This window comes from Xiphophorus hellerii, chromosome 17 (genome assembly GCF_003331165.1).
Source record: "Xiphophorus hellerii strain 12219 chromosome 17, Xiphophorus_hellerii-4.1, whole genome shotgun sequence".
NCBI lineage: Eukaryota > Metazoa > Chordata > Actinopteri > Cyprinodontiformes > Poeciliidae > Xiphophorus > Xiphophorus hellerii.
The window spans coordinates 17,261,337-17,282,140 of NC_045688.1; the positions used below are offsets into that span (position 1 = coordinate 17,261,337).

The 20,804-nt window shown below is 42.0% G+C and overlaps 2 protein-coding genes across 5 annotated transcripts in view; one reads left to right on the forward strand and one right to left on the reverse strand.

Annotated features, from left to right (window-relative positions):
* LOC116736808 (sushi domain-containing protein 3) overlaps positions 1 to 20,804 on the reverse strand; it is a 41,800-nt gene that overhangs the window by 14,198 nt on the left and 6,798 nt on the right. For 2 of the 4 annotated variants that reach the window (XM_032589594.1, XM_032589593.1), the window contains exon 2: positions 9,314 to 9,825. In XM_032589594.1, coding sequence (XP_032445485.1) covers positions 9,314 to 9,608 — 295 coding nt within the window. In that variant the 5' untranslated portion in view covers positions 9,609 to 9,825. The remainder of the gene's footprint in view (positions 1 to 9,313; positions 9,826 to 20,804) is intronic. The other 2 variants (XM_032589596.1, XM_032589595.1) reach the window with 1 other exon arrangement.
* The window catches only part of slc13a4 (solute carrier family 13 member 4), a 34,460-nt gene continuing 32,314 nt past the window's right edge, over positions 18,659 to 20,804 (forward strand). The window contains exon 1 of the mRNA XM_032589573.1: positions 18,659 to 19,424. Within this exon, the coding sequence (XP_032445464.1) occupies positions 19,422 to 19,424 (3 nt within the window). The 5' untranslated portion in view covers positions 18,659 to 19,421. The remainder of the gene's footprint in view (positions 19,425 to 20,804) is intronic.

Sequence of the window (20,804 nt, forward strand, 5' to 3'; positions counted from 1 at the left end):
AAGACTTGTTATGAAACCCCGAAGGCAGTCCGGGAGACCGACAGGACTCGTTACGAAGCTCTGGAGGCAGGTCGCGAGACCAACAGGACTCGCTACTAATCCCTGAGGTCAGCCCGGAAACCAACAAGACTTGTTATGAAACCCCGAAGGCAGTCCGGGAGACCGACAGGACTCGTTACGAAGCCCTGGAGGTCAGCCTGGAGACCAACGGGGCTCGCTACAAAGCCCTGGAGGCAGGCCAGGAGACACTGCTGGCCCCAAGCATCTCATCTGACGCCTAACTAAAATAAAAACAAAACTAGAGTTCATAATATAACTCTATGATCTGGCGACAAAGGAGACCAGAATTCGATGTCCTCAAGTTCCCGTGGCACCGCAGTCCTGCGGGCCTCAAACTCTCCTGCCAACATCTTTCAAGCGTTAAGCTCTTCCGCCATCAACCCCCAAGTGTCAAGCTTCCCCTGACACCGCAGTCCTGTTGTCCTCAAGCTTTTCTGCCATCGATTAAAGCTTGGAGCCCTCATGACACTTCTTTATTTAGAACTTCAATCTTTCATACCAATACCTGAGAGTGTCAATACACATTTTCAGAAGTTTATTGGAGAAGCCTCCGATCACACGACTCAATACAGGCGGCTGGTCTGAAACTGATTGGATGTCTTCGTGGGTTTCCTCTGATGGCTGCTGGTTCAGCTGTTCCATTCTGACCCTCAGGCAATGGCTCAGCTCTACCACTTTAAGCTGCAGGTCAGTGCTCATATTCTCAAAGATGGTGCTTTTCTCCTCCAGGGCGGCTTTTTCCATCTCCAAGGCTGTGATTATTTCCTCCAATGCAGTGCTTTTTTGATTCAGAGCTGTGATCCTCTGCTTCAGGTTGGTGTTTACCTGCTCCAAGTAGGTGCATCTCTGCTCAAAGGAGGTTCTTCTCTGCTCATAGTAGACGTTTTCCGACTCCAAGATGATGTTTACCTGTCTGAAAACTGAGTTTTCCTTCTTCAGGACTTTTTTTCTCTTTTCCAAGGCTGTGTTTTTCTGCAGCAGGGTGGTGTTTTCCTGCTTCAGGGCGATGTTGTCCTGCTCCAGGGTGTTCATTTTCGTCTCAATTGAGGGTCTTTCCTGCTTGAATAAGGTATTTTCCTTCTCCAAGATGGTGTTCACCTGGTTGAAAAAGAAGTTTTCCTCCTTCAGGTCATTGTTTTCCTTGGCCAAGGCAGTGTATTTCCGCCCCAGGGTGGTGATTTTCTGCTGCAGAGCAGTCTTTTCCGTCTCCAGGGTGGTGTTCTCCTGCTTCAGGTTATTTTTTTCCTTTTCTAAGGCAGTCTTTTCCTTCTCCAGGACAGTGTTTTTCAGATCCAAGTCAGTGGTTTTCTGCTCCAGTATGTCGTTATCCTCCTTTAAAGCTCTGTTTATGTCGAGCAGTTTTTTTAATTCCTCATCTTTCGCCTGAAGCAGCTTGTCTTTATCATGTGTAGCTTTTTCCATGTTGACAACTTTTATCTTCAGCTCCTCGTAGCTCAGCTCCTTCTGAGTCTCTCTAGCTGAAGTCTGTTGGTCAGAATCAGAACACGACGCTTTACTGCTCTGATTCATTGTTAATCTGTTTAGTCTGAACAAATCCAAAAGTTATTCCTTTATTATTATCTTGAAATGCTTTCGTTGTCAATCTCTTGTTCGGATACAATCCTTCTACTTCCTCTCTCTCTCCTTTCTGCAATGGTTGTGACCGTAGAGTTCAAGAGTGCAGCGTTGTGATGCAAAGTGTGCATCACTCTTTGTGACATCAATTTGTGTGATGTCACAAATTGATGTCACAAATTGATGTCACTACCTCAGCAGAACAACTAGAAAACTGCTGAAGTTTGAATAAAAACGAACTTTATGGCTGAATGCAGCTCGGCTTAGCTGATGGCTACAGGAGACAGTTGAGCTGGTAACATATCACCAAGGCTTAAATCCGCACTTGGGAGACAGCGGCTCTTGAGGACAATGGACTGGCACAGCTGGGTGCGAGGGCCAACGGTCAAACGGAAACATTGTGCCCAAAAACAGAAAAAGGGGAAACGGGCGGGCCGGTTGACCCAGCTGATGCATATAGGAAGCCACCAAGTCCGACTCTCTTTCTGGCCATTATCCGCTCACTGGATATGAAAATGGACAACCTCTCTCTAGCTAAGCAAGGTTGGTGGAATCAAATAATGTTCTCACTCTTTGGTTACCTAGCAACTCACTCATTCTTTGGTTACCTAGCAACAGCCTGTTGAGTCACTTTCGCAGCGTTCAGCCTTACCATAATTAGACTATTTCTGTGTTTAAAAGCCGTTTTAATTAGTTATTATTTAGGATTATTTTCTGAGAAATTGAGTTTGATTAGTTTGAATGTAATCACTGAAATTTGTGGTTTGGGTAATGTTATCATTAACCCAATCTATATGAGTTACAACAACATTTAATTTCCCTTTGGGATCAGTAAAGTTGAATTTTGAAGGCAAAATTTTACCAAGTATTTTTTTTTTTGTCCAGTTTCTAATGAAAATATCTTAGTACGCTTAAAATAAGACAAAACTGACCAATAAGCGACTTTTAAGCAAGACATAGAAGCTTGTTTAAGTAAATAATTCCTTAAAATTGCTGAAGAATTATTAGTTCCATTGACAGAATATGATACTTAAAACAAAACATTTTTCTCCAGTTATAAGTGAAATAATCTGCCAATGGAACTAATATTTTTTCCATCCATATTAAGGAATTAAAACAAGCTCCTATATCTTCCTGAAAAGCTACTCATAATTTAGTTGTGTCTTATCTTAAATGTACTAAGATGTTTGCACAACAAACTGGACCAAAACTACTTGGTGAGATTTTGTGTTTGTGCAGTGAGGGAGCTGAAAACAATCGGAACTCATTTTTATTTCCTAAAGATGTGAAAAATGATGCGAAATTCTGCACTAAAATAGAGCGTACTGAAGTTCATAGTTATAATGTGTTTGGATTTGTATTAATATGATTAATATGTCAGTTATTAATTGGAAGAACAAACACCCGAACAACCATGTCTTATTGACGAAGAGAGGAATCAACATAGTTAAAGAGTTTGTGAAAAAACAATTAAGTCCCATGTCATGGAGGGGGAACACATTTTGTCAAGTGGCTAAAATATATGGTTCCCCCCCAAGTAAGTTTGATAAATAAAGAGTAAATATTACTAAATTCACAGGATTTGTTGCTGATGAAGAGAGGACTAAGAACAGTTAAAGAGATTGTGAGAAAAATAATTATCTCCCATGTTGTGTGTGGGGAACAGGTGATTTCAGGCAGCTGAAATATGTGGTAAAATAGCGTAAACAGAGAAAATAGCACTTTTATTGTGATTAGTTTTAGTTGTTGCTTAATGTAAGTGTTGTCTGAATAACAGTCAGTAAATGGATACATTTTAATTTACAATTTTTTTTCAGAGCAGTTTATGTGTCTGTGTCTAATATATAGAGACCGCTGGTTCTGGAAGGTCCGTTCACTGGTTCATTATGGTGTGTTCACACCAAACGCATCACACACGCCAAAAACGTGTCTGACGCTTGAAGTTCGACCCGTATGCACTTTGAATGCAGATGCTTGACATGTTGCTCTACAGTGTTTTACGCATCAGGTGTGTCTGGTTTACATCTAAAGTCCTTGTGGAGGTGTGTCGAGGGTGCGTCAAAATCTCTCTAGCCGTTGTTTTCTGTTGCCGGCTTATTTATCGGACGCATTGGATCAGCTTGACGCATCTGATGCCACGACGGGCCCTCGTCGTGCCTCCACATAGTCTGAATGTAAACCAGACGCGTGTTGTCACACTATTAGTGTTTCTGGCTACAGTTACAGCTTTAAGAGAACATTTATTTTCCAGCAAGACAATAACCCATAACATCTAGCTAGAGCTACACAGAAATTATTTGAAGTCAACAAGGTGATGCTGCCCGATTGAAACCAATTGCACACACAGATTGATTTGTAAAAGCAACAAAAGGGTAAAAATCGAAGAATTAAACTCCTGATAGGTTTTGAGAAGCTGTTTTCTTGTTGTTGTTTGTTTTTTTTAAATATACATTCCCAGTTATGTTGCAACAAAACTTGTGGTCCACAGTCCTTGTTTTGGACGCTAAGGTGAAACTCAAGCACAAAGTCTTGCATCAGCACCAAGAATAGAAAACCTTGAATGGACAAAGGTAATTGGCTTTAACATACATCTGCTTCCAGAGAGAAAATCCGTTCTGCTGTGTGTTAACATGTCAGCAGGATTGGTAGTACTAGAAAAAAACTGAAATAGAGAAGGCTAATTGGCTTTATGCATAAACTCATTTGACTGAAACCCCGGTAAAGGGTTAGCTTCCACATGCAAGTCTTTTGGCCAAACATCCTACTGGACTCAGAGCGAAGAATAAGCAGCTTACTGTCATGCGGATGAGTCTAAATCTGAATTCTTTTTTTTTTTTTTTTGGTCAGTATTTATGGTACTGTTAAATTATTCAGCTTTTAACAGCAGCAACAGGGAACCTTGCTATGCCTAGAATCTAGAATCAGCAAAGGAGTTGGGTGACTAATATCTGGAAACAGAAAAATCAAGTTTAAGGAAACCTAGTTCTGAAATAAAATTTTAAAAAAAGTAAAAGATGAGATGAGATGAGTGAACTGCTGGCAGGACAGATTAAAGATAGTTCAGTCAGTGAGAGGCCTCATGTGGGGATTAGCACTAACATTACCTCTCGCCTACACTGTTGAGGTCAATAGGTTGTGTTACCGTGTTAATGTCGCAGCTTAGCGCATCTCTAAAGCTGAAATAAACACTACTTATCAGAAGGTCGCCTGCTACTAATCTGGAACACCAGGACACCAAGCAAACCAACACCAAGCGAGGGTTTTACCAACCAGGCATCCACAAGAAACTTTTAGAGAAATTACTTCCTGGAACTCTATGAATTTTTTTTTTTTTACCCCTCCAGGGGGTCTTTTTGTGGGCTCTAGTGTCCCTTAAATCACAGTAGGCTGACAGGAAACAGGGAAGGAGAGGGGGGAAGACATGCGGCAAATGTCGTCGGGTCCGGGAGTCGAACCCGCGACGGCCGCGTCGAGGACTCAAGGCCTCCAAATACGGGTCGCGCTAACCCCTACGCCACCACGGCACGCCCTACTCTATGAATTTTTACTAAGGCCTGTTAATAAGTCATTCATTTGATTTATTCGAGTTAGAACAGGTGTTACCTGAAGAATCCCAGTCCATCCATCCATCCAGCCGCCTGTCCGTCCATCCGTTCATTGTCTCTCCATGAAGTTTTGGGTCTGCCTTATGTACTGGAAAACTTCCACAGGGAGGAGCCCAAGATAGCATCATCACCTGACCCATTTTGATGCTGAGAAGAAGTAACTCTGCGCCAAGACTTACCTGGGTGAAGGAACTCGCTTATCTGTAAGGATCCACCCAATGAAAGAAGCGCATTATAGCTGCTTATATATGAGATCTGGTTCTTTTGGTCATGATCCAACTCTTGGGAATATAGGTGAACGTCAGAATTTAGAGAGTCCGGTACATTGACAGCTTTGCTTTATTCACAACAGACCTAACCTTTCTCTACCGCACTCTACAGCAATCTATTCCCCCTGGTAGGGGAATAGGCTGACTGGAGGGAGACTTTCATTGTTTTGTGACTGAGAATCATGGCTTCGCCCAGACTTATGATCCATTTTCTCCAAAAATTGTGAAAGTCTGCATTCCAAACTGGAAAAATGAACTTTGATGCCGCGTGAAGTTCTGGATTCTGCCTCAGAGTGAAGGAGGTTTCTCAACGATCTACCAATACGAGAGTTTGTATCCAGTTCTGTCGGTTCCACTGAACAACAGCTGCTGCATTTCCATTGCAAGCATGCGCAAAACTTTGTCGGCACAAAGCACAATTTCGCACTTTCTGTGTTTCCATTAAATAAGGGACACAATTAAATTCACATGTGAATAAGTTTGTTCACACAATGAGTCATTAAAACATGCTGACTCATCGCTCTCCTACCACTTCCTGTCGTCTTCTTCGTCATTTCCACCAGTGTTAAAATCTGGTTGTTGATCACATGACTTATGTAAAGTTAAGCGTTTCCATTGCAACTTTTCAGAATACACTAATTTTGATGCGGCCAAAAAAAAAAAAAAACCAAACAAACAAAAAAAAAACACCTCATCCTAGCACCAAAACTTTTAACTTTGTTTCTACTTTATCTGAAACATTTGCCACTTTTTGAAGTTTTGAGCCGCCATCATGTTGTCAGACAAGTTCCATTTAGCAAATGTCATGATTCTACTGAACAGGCAGTAATCAGATAATACAATTTTTCAGTGGCGTGAAGCATTCAAATCTGATGTGGCTAAACAAAAATAAAAGAAATCTGTAACAGAGCAAATATTCTTCACCGCTTTGTAAACTATAACAACACGCAGACAAAAAGCCACCACAAAAAAATGAGTCCAAGTTGTGTAAATAGTACTGCGTGACCCTGTGATTACTTTTAAAAAATAATAAATATAGGCCTATTAGGGAAAGTTTTCCCACTCCTTGGGAAATAGCTCTGACTGTCTTTCATTTGTTCCAGAATCCCTGGGGTCCAGTGGTGAAAAAGCCTTTCTGACAGCCCATTTAATTGGAATTAATTGTTCTGTACAGGAAGCCAATTTAAAAATGACCACAAAAAAAAAAGTCCCAAACATAAACCCAGCGTTGCTGCTGCAATCCGACTCTAAAGCCAAAGAACAGCTTCAAAACGAAGCAAATGAAATCTGAACAAAGCAAAGTAGTTTTTACCGTCCGACGAACGCTGTGATGTTAATCACAGCTTCGGGATTTTAAATGTTCGGAAATGACCTCACAGCCGAAGCTCGAGCACGCACGTGGTGCAAATGTGGCAAGCCAGCTGATCTCTTTGCGCGCGTGCTGTTAAAGCATAAAGTGCTTACTTTGGCTCGGTTAGACAGAAAGCTGCCATTATGAAATAAGCAACCGTGTTTACTCTCTAAACCTTTAAGAAGATTTCTGCGGCCTGAGCGTCCGTTTCTTGTGTTTGTGAGTGAACGAGTGTGTACCGAGCACGTGAGAGTCCCCGCTTTAAAAAATAAAAAAAATGTATCCGCTTTGGGCAGTTCACTTAAACACGTGACGACGTGGCCACGGGAAAAAAAAAAAAAAAACAGGACAGAAGACGAAATGACGGAAAAGGAGGAAAAACGAGAAGGTGACGCATTGACAGAGAAAGAGAGACGCGCGTTGGGAGAAGGAAGGAAGGAAGGAAGGAAGGAAAGAAGGAAGGAAGGAGAGTGGAAGCTCATGCTCCAGTGGAAGTGAAGTCATGCGAGCGGCGCTGCAGCGTTCCCTTCAGCCTGAACAGCTCCAGTTTTAATGAATTGTTTTCCACCTGAAGCACACCGCCGCTGACAACAAGCACGCGAACTCCGGCGCCTCACCTCCAACGTACCTCCTGAACACTTTCAGCTCTAAAACTAAGAAAGAACCTCATTAAGAACTAAGAAGCACTCAGGTCTGATGGCACGCCATTCCCACTCATTGCTGTCCCAGTTAGCAGATCAGCAAGTGCTCTTACATGTGAAATATCAACCTGATGGTGAAATTAAATATTCCTTTATTTAATCAAACCCCGTTGAGATCAAGAGGGACCTGAAACAAACTTCACTCCCCGTCGGGGAATCGAACCCCGGTCTCCCGCGTGACAGGCGGGGATACTCACCACTATACTAACAATTTGTTTAGCTGTTGGGTTTTGATTAAAAGCTGTTCGATTCTCTAAAAACATCATCATGGCATTAAAAAGCAGAATAGATGTTTAACTCTCTTAAAATAGTCAGTTACACTTTTTTTTTTTTTTTTGCACGGACAAAAGTTGTATTAGCCGGTATATACTTCTGAGACATTTTTTGTGTCGTTTTTAAAGATATCAGTGTTTGTGGAGTACCGTTTCAAGTTAGATTCACTGTTTGGTTCTAAAAAATGTTCGGGTTTCATATAAAACTTTGATTTGTGTTTCCCTTTATAATAATTTTGATACGTCTTTATTCGTCATCTGTTTTCAGGGTCAAAATTAAGATGACAGGATTACATATGTGTGTGTGGGGGATGTTTGGGGGGTTGTAATCGTTCTTAATTCCAGAAATGGCTAGCATTAACCAGATGTTAGAGAGTAGCTCGGCTTTTCAGGTTTATGGTGGAAGTTGGTTGTTGGGGTGTTTTTTTGCACATGATAGTCGGTAGATTCGGTTCGATTGGGGACCAAAATTGTAATATTTGTTCAATTTCACACTGCACTGTGTCAAATGAACCAAACCCTATAAAAAAATCTGTTCACCCCCTGGGCTGTGGTGGCGCTGCACCAAGAACCACTGAAGGAAACAACACTAAAACGTCTGAAGAAGACGCCGAACGCAACTTCCTTCTTCACAAAATACAAACAGAAATAAGAGTGGCGTCAGATTTTAGTGGCTGTAGGATTTCTCTTTCATCTTTGGCGAAAGACCACAAGCCATTTCTCCATGTAGCGCTAGACTTGCGCGTTTGTTTCGGTTGTATTTACCCAGAATGCCCTGCGCTACAGCCTGCTTCCTTCTTTTGAAGCGGTCTCTGGTCAGCTTGACGTTCACATTGCGCATTCAAACCGCACCAGAGTTCACTTCAACCAAACAGAAACTTACATTTGCAGGCGGACCAGTTAGCTTTTTTGGTCCCCATCAGAGTTGGATTGCACATTCACACCTCACCAAACAAACCGGAATTCAAGACAAACGAACTAGAGTTTGATTAAAGTTGTCTAAACAGGGCTTGTGATAATGCACCCTTAAAAAGATGCGGATATTTTAAAAATGAGTAAAAACTAAGGATGAGGTGATAGTCCTTATGGAGGAAAGTGGATGTTTGTATGAGCAAGATTGTAGAGGACAGACCGCTCTGCAGAGCACTGGAAACAGTCGGTGTTGTTCTGATGAGAATTAGTTTAAATGTTTCAGCCAAATGTATAAATGTGTATTTATATTTCATGTAGTGTTTTTTTTCAGTTGTGGAAAGTTTTGCATTTGCTGAACTCCCCAATGAGAACTTGATTTTCCCAGGTGGCATCACTGTGACTGCGGACTGCTTCAGGTTAACGCCGGGCTTTGCCACACCAAGACCATCGTTTTAGTGTGAGAGTCAAAAGTCACAACACATTTTAAAATAAACTTAAACCAAGTTTGAAGAAGAAAAAAAAATTGCAGAAAACACTACACAAGTGGCTGACTAGTGGAAGACCCAACCTGTGTAGTTGTTGGTGAAGACCTGAGTCTGCATCTCCGTCGGCGCCTCCGTCTGGTCTTCCGTCGGCGCCTCCGCCGGCTCCTCTGTGGGTGTTTGGGCTACGGTCTGCAGGTCCGGCTGCAGTGGCACCATGGTGTTGGTCCAGTCCTCCGGCAGCATCGCGGCAGTGATGGACCGGCTGTCCTCTGGGCTCGGCGTGGAGCCCTGTGCCAGAACCAGACAGCAGAGCATGGGCAGGAGCAGCAGCATCCAGAGGCAGCTGCCTCCGCTCCTCCATCTGTCCCTCAGTGGCATGGTGTCAGGTGGTGAAGAAGAAGAACTCTGCAAGCGGGACGAGGACCCGAACTCACAGCCTCATAGTCTGGCTGCAAACAAAAAGGAAAAATCCTTCACTGGGGGGATGTTGGTTGCTTTCTTCTTATCCTCTTTTTCTTTATTTTTCTTGATGCCCTTCACTTCAAACCCTTTGTGGACAGAAGCAAACTGTGTTTCCCCCCATCATCTCGCCGCACTGCATGACAGAGAGAGAAGGGATGTGAGAGACGGAAAGCACGTCCGCGTACGAGCCGCATCCAGCTGTATTCTGCCCCGCTCTCTGCTCACTCGCTGTTATTCTCTCTCCAGCCTTCTACTCTCTGTCCCTGGGCTCACTCATTCGCTCAGCTGGCTTACTCTCTCCCCCTGGTCTCCAGCTGGGCTGACTGAGCTGTTGCGTAACAAACTCATTTGCTGAGCTGTAACTCATGCAGCCTTAAGTCCAGATATTCCTGGTCCCTTGTCTACCCTTGAAACCTGTTTCTCAGAGCCGAGTGCAGACTGCTGCTTGTAAGGGAAGATTGCAGACTGAGAAGATGTTAGCTTCCTCAACAGCAACCTGAAGGCGCAATCTCACTTGGTGGAAGGAGGTTTGACAATGAAAACAGCAGCTGAAAGCCACTTAACATGAGGTGTTTGTGGTTGAAAAGTCTGAGTCAGTTTCTGTTTCCAAATACAATCCTGACATAATCTTATGAAAGAACATCCAAAAAGGCAGTTTGCAAATGTGAAGAAGCTAAGCAAGCTAGCCTGGCTCTACGTGAAGCCCTAAACCCTAGCTAGGCCGCTCTGTGCATCAACGTATGTTTGAGGTCATGACAGAATTTGCCATTTTTCGTGGCTCCACAAGTCATGGCTAATCGTTCAAATTCTTTAACACTAGCTACACTAACTTTTGCAGTTTTAAAAATCTTAGAGCGCAAACCTTTTTGCCGCTCTGCTCTTTAAAGAGCAACAAACAAGCTAACAAGTTTATTTCAGCTAGTTAAATAGTCAGGCTGTCTGCTCCTGCCCAGCCTGCAGTTGGCTACTTAACAGATGGATCTTGTAGCTAGGTAGCTAGCTAGTTAGATAGTTTTACTTTAATCGGAATGATGGCTGACATTCCCAGTTTTTCATGCCTAAAAGCACTCATAAACATTTAATTAATGTTTTTTAAAAGGTTTACAGTTAGCGTGTAGCTTCAGCACATCTCTTTCAAATTCAAACATTTCACTCATTTTATAAGCATCTTTTGTCGTTTTAGTGGCGCGCTTAATTTAACCCGACACTTTCCATTTTCACTTCAGATTTGTTTTTTCACCAAATAGTGAAAAGGTGGAATCGGCAGTGTGTGAATTTGTGTAATTAACGTAGCCGGTGAAAACCAGGTGACGAGAACTGCATTGGGGTGTTCTGTCTTTAAGGTGATGTAAATTAATGTATGATCACAAGCTTATCAAACCGTCCGGGTTTTCATTTTGTTTCATCGGTGCGGTGAACAACGTGACTACGGCGCCTTCCTGGCACGCGATTCCACTGGAGCCGTTTCTTTCCTTCGTGTGAGCCTGGTGAGTGCCAGGGGTGGATGTTCAGGTGTAATGCGATGACCCACAAAAGCTCGCGTTGATAGCTTTCCGGCCGGGAAGTCCGTGCAAAAATTGTGAATAATTTATGCGTCTCGGACCAAAAATAGAAGATGCGACGGACGGGAAAAGATGCTGTCGGCGAGGGAGAGAGGAGCAAACATGGTGTCAACACGAGCAGAAGGAAAAAAAAGACCATTTTAATAATAATTAAAAAAAATAGAAAAGAAAAGAAAACAGCAGATTTGAAAACATATGCAGATGGAAGGAGAGCTAGCCGCTTGAAACAACAAAATGTTAGTCTAATGCTGGGCCTGTAGATATGGGGATGAGGAAAGCTCTGCTGGTGCAAACTGCATTATTTACAGCCACTGCCTTTCCAAAGTGGACAAAGTGGAAAGTTATTTTAAGCCATCAAATGACAGCCTCTTGAATGTTTTCATATCTGCCTGCTAAGTCTGAAACATGTCTTACTTTTGTTTACTTTAACAAAAGATTTCTAAAATAATAATAATTAAAAAAATCGAAGTAACCCTGTAAAATTGCTATGATATACAATAGATAATAATAATAAATCATTTTGTGACATGTCTCCTGTTCTTTTTAGCTAAAAAACCACTGTTCTGGGGGAGAATATGAAAAATTAAAAAGCTGCAGAAGCCTGGCTGCGTAATTGTGCACATCAAGGGACTCTTTGCTGAAGCACCTTTTCGAATCACTTCCAGGAGTTTTCTTTGCTCAGGAGGCTACCTAGCATCTTGACTCGCCAATATCTCCCAAGTCCCAACAGCAAAAGTTCCCCAAAATCTACCAGATTGAGAGAAACTCTGAGCTCCACAGCTGTTCTGTCAGATTTAACTCTGGACTTTGGTTAGGCCAGTCCAAAGCCTCACAGCACGTCTGGTGGAGTCACCTTTTGGATTTATGAAGTTAGGACTAAAACCAAACTTCCTCCTCATCTCCAGGTTCCTGTTAGACAGCTGAAGGTCAAGGGTCAAAGCTGATTAGTGTTTAGAACTGCTCATGATTTCATTCAATTTATTCTGAACTCCTTCAGAATAAAAGTAACCCCAGATCCTGATGCTGCCACCGTCATATTTCAGGTGAAGCATTGTGTTCTCTTTTTGTTGTTTTTGTTGTTGCAATGAGTAACTCCTCATTTCTTAAACAACCATGGCAAAACACACATCCTGTGGTCGTGGAAAAGACGTTAGTCTGTTTAAGAAGGGTCAAATCATTGGCATGCATCAAGCAGAGAAAACATCTAAAGAGATTGCAGAAACTACTAGAATTGGGTTAAGAACCGTCCAACGCATCATTAAAAACTGGAAGGATGGTGGGGAAGCATCGTCTTCCAGGAAGAAATGTGGTCGGAAAAAAATCCTGAATGATCGTGATCGGCGATTACTTAAACGTTTGGTCAAATCGAAGAGAAACAACAGCAGAACTCAGGAGTATGTTTAATTGTGAACGCAAAAGCATTTCCACACGCACAATGCGAAGGGAACTCAAGGGGTTGGGATTGAACAGCTGTGTAGCCGTAAGAAAACCTCTAATCAGTAAGGCTAACCAGAAAAAAAGGCTTCAGTTTGCTAGGGAGCATAAAGATTGGACTCTGGAGGAATGGAAGAGGGTCATGTGGTCTGATGAGTCCAGATTTACTCTGTTCCAGAGTGATGGGCGCATCAGGGTAAGAAGAGAGGCAGGTGAAGTGATGCACCCATCATGCCTAGTGCCTACTGTACAAGCCTGTGGGGGCAGTGCTATGATCTGGGGTTGCTGCAGTTGGTCAGGTCTAGGTTCAGCAACATTGTGTGCCCAAAGAATGAGGTCAGCTGACTACCTGAATATACTGAATGACCAGGTTATTCCATCAATGGATTTTGTCTTCCCAAATGGAACGGGCATATTCCAAGATGACAATGCCGGGATTCATGGGGCTCACATTGTGAAAGAGTGGTTCAGGGAGCATGAGACATCTTTTTCACACATGGATTGGCCACCACAGAGTCCAGACCTTAACCCCATTGAGAATCTTTGGGATGTGCTGGAGAAGGCTTTGCGCAGTGGTCAGACTCTCCCATCATCAATACAAGATCTTGGTGAAAGATTAATGCAACACTGGATGGAAATAAATCTTGTGACTGCAGAAGCTTATTGAAACAATGCCACAGTGAATGCGGGCTGTAATCAAAGCTAAAGGCGGTCCAACAAAATATTAGAGAGTGTGACCATTTTTTGGTGGCGACTTTTAGTTTTGGCCAGGCAGTGTATGTTTCGCTTTCTCTCAAAAGGGCGTATATCATATTTACAGAGTTAAAGCAAATAAGATATATAAAGTGTGAAACATCAATTACAATCAGCTCTTCTAATGTTTTTTTTTTTTCCTTTTTCAAGACAGATTGGTCCTTTACGAATGTTTTTCTCAAGTTAACAGTCTTTTGAATAATTCGTTCAAAATAGGAACCGATTGTCTATGTGGATGATAGCGTAGTGTCTGTACTGACGGAAGAATTTGATCTGTGCACAAAACATGGAAGTAAACAGCCGAACAATGAAATTCTTGTCAATTAAAAAAAAAAAGTGATGTATGCCCTTATAAAAGCTGAATACTCTGCCAGTTTAGCTTGTTCACAATCATATGAGATCTAAGACACACAAGTGATGCACCCTCGGATTTACCGAGAACCTAAGCGCAGAATTAATCCATTGAATAGTCTTCATAACTTATTTATTTATAGTTTTCAAAAAAATAAGGAATCTGAAATGACTTAATTAGTATTTTAAATGTGTTTTGTTCCTTTTCATTCTAAACTGTAAATGTTCCTTCCTTCTCAGAGACTTATCATTAAATACAATCGTCAAAACAAAAACAACCTCGCATCTCGTCACTATTTCCTATTTCTAAATTGTACATATTTCTACATTAAAAAAATTTTTTTTTAAAAATCAATGTCTAAATAAGTATTTGTCAGAAGACGTTTACTTTTACAGCTTATTTTTCAGAAGCACGTCTGTTCCAGGTGTGATGATCGAGCATTAAGGTTGGGTCCGCTACATTTACTCAAGACGAGTCTCGGATGTAGATCACGAAGTGAGGGAGCCGTGATCCAACATCAGGGATGGTTTAAAAACCTGCTTCAACGACTCATGTCTCTCTTCAATATTTCAAAAGTAACAGTTCATTTGGTGCCGATCGGTACGTGTTCGACAGCACTGCCGTTCGGTGACAAATCTTTTACTTCTGCAGGTGGAGGACATATTTCAGGTTTTTGGTAATAGTCACATTTTCTCCCTGCCCCCCCATCAGAGCAGGTAAACTTTGGTAAGGTGCGGACATTTCTCTGATGAGGGTAACCTGACTGAATTGGGGTCAGGACTTGAACGCCGGCTGGTTCTGTAAATTCATTGGGTAGCTCGTAAAGTAACGTAAACTTCTTTAATAAAATGTTGTTTTTTTCAACAAAAAAAACAATTGTCATTGCTTATCATTTTCTGCACATTTCTTGAAGCGATGCTTTGGGATTTGATTTTCGACTGATAATGCCACCTGCTGGTCACAGGGTGGAAGTAACTACAATAAAAAGGTTTCCCATCCTTATTCGTCTTTTAATTTTCGACATGACATTTCTGTATTAAAGACACTTTTTATCGGAAGTTCCAATGAAAATGAAAGTCTTATGCAAATAAAAAATACTTTACTGCCATTTCATAGCAGTTATCACAAAATATTTTAAAAAAAAATACTTTTTATCATTGCATGCCATCAAAACCCCTCAGACACATAAACTGCTCTGAAAAAAAAATTGTAAATTAAAATGTATCCATTTACTGACTGTTATTCAGACACCACTTACATTAAGCAACAACTAAAACTAATCACAATAAAAGTGCTATTTTCTCTGTTTACGCTATTTTACCACATATTTCAGCTGCCTGAAATCACCTGTTCCCCACACACAACATGGGAGATCATTATTTTTCTCACAATCTCTTTAACTGTTCTTAGTCCTCTCTTCATCAGCAACAAATCCTGTGAATTTAGTAATATTTACTCTTTATTTATCAAACTTACTTGGGGGGGGAACCATATATTTTAGCCACTTGACAAAATGTGTTCCCCCTCCATGACATGGGACTTAATTGTTTTTTCACAAACTCTTTAACTATGTTAACTCCTCTCTTCGTCAATAAGACATGGTTGTTTGGGTGTTTGTTCTTCCAATTAATAACTGACATATTAATCATATTAATACAAATCCAAACACATTATAACTATGAACTTCAGTACGCTCTATTTTAGTGCAGAATTTCGCATCATTTTTCACATCTTTAGGAAATAAAAATGAGTTCCGATTGTTTTCAGCTCCCTCACTGCACAAACACAAAATCTCACCAAGTAGTTTTGGTCCAGTTTGTTCTGCAAACATCTTAGTACATTTAAGATAAGACACAACTAAATTATGAGTAACTTTTCAGGAAGATATAGGAGCTTGTTTTAATTCCTTAATATTGATGGAAAAAATACTAGTTCCATTGGCAGATTATTTCACTTATAACTGGAGAAAAATGTTTTGTTTTAAGTATCATATTCTGTCAATGGAACTAATAATTCTTCAGCAATTTTAAGGAATTATTTACTTAAACAAGCTTCTATGTCTTGCTTAAAAGTCGCTTATTGGTCAGTTTTGTCTTATTTTAAGCGTACTAAGATATTTTCACTAGAAACTGGACAAAAAAAAAAATACTTGGTAAAATTTTGCCTTCAAAATTCAACTTTACTGATCCCAAAGGGAAATTAAATGTTGTTGTAACTCATATAGATTCGGCTAATGATAACATTACCCAAACCACGAATTTCAGTGATTACATTCAAACTAATCAAACTCAATTTCTCAGAAAATAATCCTAAATAATAACTAATTAAAAGGATTTTAAACACAGAAATAGTCTAATTATGGTAAGGCTGAAAGCTGCGAAAGTGACTCAACAGGCTGTTGCTAGGTAACCAAAGAATGAGTGAGTTGCTAGGTTACCAAAGAGTGAGAACATTATTTGATTCCACCAACCTTGCTTAGCTAGAGAGAGGTTGTCCATTTTCTTATCCAGTGAGCGGGTAATGGCCAGAAAGAGAGTCGGACTTGGTGGCTTCCTATATGCATCAGCTGGGTCAACCGGCCCGCCCGTTTCCCCTTTTTCTGTTTTTGGGCACAATGTTTCCGTTTGACCGTTGGCCCTCGCACCCTGCTGTGCCAGTCCATTGTCCTCAAGAGCCGCTGTCTCCCAAGTGTGGATTTAAGCCTTGGTGATATGTTACCAGCTCAACTGTCTTCTATAGCCATCAGCTAAGCTGAGCTGCATTCAGCCATAAAGTTTGTTTTTATTCAAACTTCAGCAGTTTTCTAGTTGTTCTGCTGAGGTAGTGACATCAATTTGTGACATCACACAAATTGATGTCACAAAGAGTGATGCACACTTTGCATCACAACGCAGCACTCTTGAACTCTACGGTCACAACCATTGCAGAAGAAAGAGAGAGAGGAAGTAGAAGGATTGTATCCGAACTAGAGATTGACAACGAAAGCATTTCAAGATAATAATAAAGGAACAGCTTTTGGATTTGTTCAGACTAAACAGATTAACAATGAATCAGAGCAGTAAAGCGTCGTGTTCTGATTCTGACCAACAGACTTCAGCTAGAGAGACTCAGAAGGAGCTGAGCTACGAGGAGCTGAAGATAAAAGTTGTCAACATGGAAAAAGCTACACATGATAAAGACAAGCTGCTTCAGGAGAAAGATGAGGAATTAAAAAAACTGCTCGACATAAACAGAGCTTTAAAGGAGGATAACGACATACTGGAGCAGAAAACCACCGACATGGATCTGAAAAACACTGTCCTGGAGAAGCAAAAGACTGCCTTAGAAAAGGAAAAAAATAACCTGAAGCAGGAGAACACCACCCTGGAGACGGAAAAGACTGCTCTGCAGCAGAAAATCACCACCCTGGGGCGGAAATACACTGCCTTGGCAAAGGAAAACAATGACCTGAAGGAGGAAAACTTCTTTTTCAACCAGGTGAACACCATCTTGGAGAAGGAAAACACTTTATTCAAGCAGGAAAGACCCTCGATTGAGACAAAAATGAACACCCTGGAGCAGGACAACATCGCCCTGAAGCAGGAAAACACCACCCTGCTGCAGAAAAACACAGCCTTGGAAAAGAGAAAAAAAGTCCTGAAGAAGGAAAACTCAGTTTTCAGACAGATAAACATCATCTTGGAGTCGGAAAACGTCTACTATGAGCAGAGAAGAACCTCCTTTGAGCAGAGATGCACCTACTTGGAGCAGGTAAACACCAACCTGAAGCAGAGGATCACAGCACTGAATCAAAAAAGCACTGCATTGGAGGAAATAATCACAGCCTTGGAGATGGAAAAAGCCGCCCTGGAGGAGAAAAGCACCATCTTTGAGAATATGAGCACTGACCTGCAGCTTAAAGTGGTAGAGCTGAGCCATTGCCTGAGGGTCAGAATGGAACAGCTGAACCAGCAGCCATCAGAGGAAACCCACGAAGACATTCAATCAGTTTCAGACCAGCCACAGGTGCAGCCGCCTGTATTGAGTCGTGTGATCGGAGGCTTCTCCAATAAACTTCTGAAAATGTGTATTGACACTCTCAGGTATTGGTATGAAAGATTGAAGTTCTAAATAAAGAAGTGTCATGAGGGCTCCAAGCTTTTATCGATGGCAGAAAAGCTTGAGGACAACAGGACTGCGGTGTCAGGGGAAGCTTGACACTTGGGGGTTGATGGCGGAAGAGCTTAACGCTTGAAAGATGTTGGCAGGAGAGTTTGAGGCCCGCAGGACTGCGGTGCCACGGGAACTTGAGGCCATCGAATTCTGGTCTCCTTTGTCGCCAGATCATAGAGTTATATTATGAACTCTAGTTTTGTTTTTATTTTAGTTAGGCGTCAGATGAGATGCTTGGGGCCAGCAGTGTCTCCTGGCCTGCCTCCAGAGCTTCGTAACGAGTCCTGTCAGTCTCCCGGCCTGCCTCCAGGGCTTTGTAGCGAGCCCCGTTGGTCTCCAGGCTGACCTCCAGGGCTTCGTAACGAGTCCTGTCGGTCTCCCGGACTGCCTTCGGGGTTTCATAACAAGTCTTGTTGGTTTCCGGGCTGACCTCAGGGATTAGTAGCGAGTCCTGTTGGTCTCGCGACCTGCCTCCAGAGCTTCGTAACGAGTCCTGTCGGTCTCCAGGCTGACCTCCAGGGCTTCATAGCGAGTCCTGTCGGTCTCGCAGCCTGCCTCCAGGGGTTCGTGGCAAGTCCCGTTGGTCTCCCGGCTGACCTCCAGAGCTTCGTAACGAGTCCTGTCAGGCTCCGGGGCAGTCATAGCGAGTCCTGTCGGTCTCCAGGCTGACCTCCAGGGGTTCGTGGCAAGTCCCGTTGGTCTCCAGGCTGACCTCCAGGGCTTCATAGCGAGTCCTGTCGGCTGGGCCGGATTTTAGCAGGGGCTTACCGGGGCTGCAGCCCGGGGCCCCGGCATTTCGGGGGCCCCGAAGGATGTTTTATATTTTTGTGAATGGATAGTGTCAGAAATTAATCAATGACTACGATGATTTTGCCAGCACCGATGAAAAATGTTCCAATTTGTTCTGGCAAACGTCCATCTTGAATGCTTGCTTGTTATTGGTCCACTTTTGACGCATCTTACGCATTGGGGAGGAGGAGCGTCAAGGGAATATTATTTTACAATGGCGGACAACAGAAAATATGACAGCGGAGCGCAGAAAAGAAGGAAGAGAAAAGAAAAAGAGCATCGCGCCAAACAAAATGCCTAAACTGACAGGCTTTTTTCAACCTGTTAGCGGAGATGGAGCAGAAACATCATCATCCCCCGCTACTCGAACCCTTAGCTATGCTAACACCGGCACTAAGATCCAGCCAGAACCTTTAACCGTGACTGAGTCGGTGGCTGGACTGGCGTCTGTGGAGTCAGAGTCGGTGGAAGCGGGATTTTCTTCCGCAGATGGAAAGGCGACTGTGGATCCGTCCAGTACCGATCCGGCGCATTGGGGGGAAATTGACGAGTCCGTGCGAGCTTACTGGGCTGAGCGAGGACCGGAGAGCTGTCAAAATATGAATGTTGGCTTTCGAGCATCAGGACGGGTGGACAAGCATCAAAAGCGTCACTTCTCCAAATCTCACTTTAAACGCAAGATGTTAAATGGTGAGTACATCGAAAGACCGTGGCTGCTCTACTCTCCATCCACCGGAGCTGCGTTTTATTTTGCATGCCGCATTTTCAGCAATGCTAATACTCAGTCAAACTTTGAAACTGGTTTCAGTGACTGGAAGCACGAAACTGAACGCATGAGAGAGCACGAAAACAGCGAACATCGTAGAAAAGCAACGCTGACATATGTTTCACTTGCAGCAGCCAGCGGGAGGATAGACACAGAACTGCAGAAACAATTTGAATCAGAGTGTTCATATTGGACTGAAGGGTTGAGAAGAGTTGTGTCTGTTGTCAAGTTTTTAGCAGAGAGGGGACTGGCTCTGAGAGGAGCCAGTGACAAATTTGGAAGAACTGATAATGGGGAATTATCTGGGAATACTGGAGTTAATCAGCGAGTTTGATCCTTTTCTGAAGTCTCACATAGAGAAATATGGAAATGCAGGTTCAGGGAAACCCTCATATCTTTCTTCTTCTTGAGTAAATGTAGGTCGTGTTTGTGGTTCGAGTTCCTACAAAGAAGTTGAATGCAAAAGTGTCATTAATAAATGGAAATCTGTATTTTGTTCTTCGTGTTTTTCAAGATGTTCTCTGTAAAAACCTTGGTCTAGAAGATGAAAATTGTTCATTTGCTTTTATTGAGAACCGGGGGCTGTAAAAAATCCTTCAGAGGGCAGCACTTTGGACTTACCTGGGTCAGGATATTCTCTGAAAACTACAGTATGCCTGATCTCTTTTTTCCAGAAGATATTGTTTATATCCATGTTCCGTCTGACTGGCAGAGAAGCACTTTTTTGACATTTATTTCCTCCACTATTTACCAAGAACTTTAAAACCAAAGAAAAAGTTTGAGTTTTGATATATTCCACTTGTACTTATATGGACTCGTAAATGCTGGGGATATTTGTATAAATATTGTTTTACTCGCTTTGCTTTGTAAAAGTATATTTGAGCATTGCACTTTCTTGCACTCAATCTGTTTTATAGTTTGTGTTGAAGTCCAGGCAACAATAACTATTCAGTGATTTTATTTTGTGATGCAAGCATCATATTCTAGTTTCAACCCCAACATGTGGTTTAGTCTTTCTAGAAAAGAGTTCAGAGTTGTTTGTAGTTTGTGACAACTGGCTTATTAAAGTTGTAAGTTGTCAAAACTTACTGTTCGGTCATTTTCTGCTCATCCTCTAAAACAAAACACATACAAAAATATATATATATATATATATATATATATATATATATATATATATATATATATATATTTTTTTTTTTTTGACTCTAGCCCAGGGGCCCCCATCCTCCTAAATCCGGCCCTGCGCATTAGTCTTACATAACTAGAACTATTGAATGTTGCTAAGATCAGTAAACCTCCCC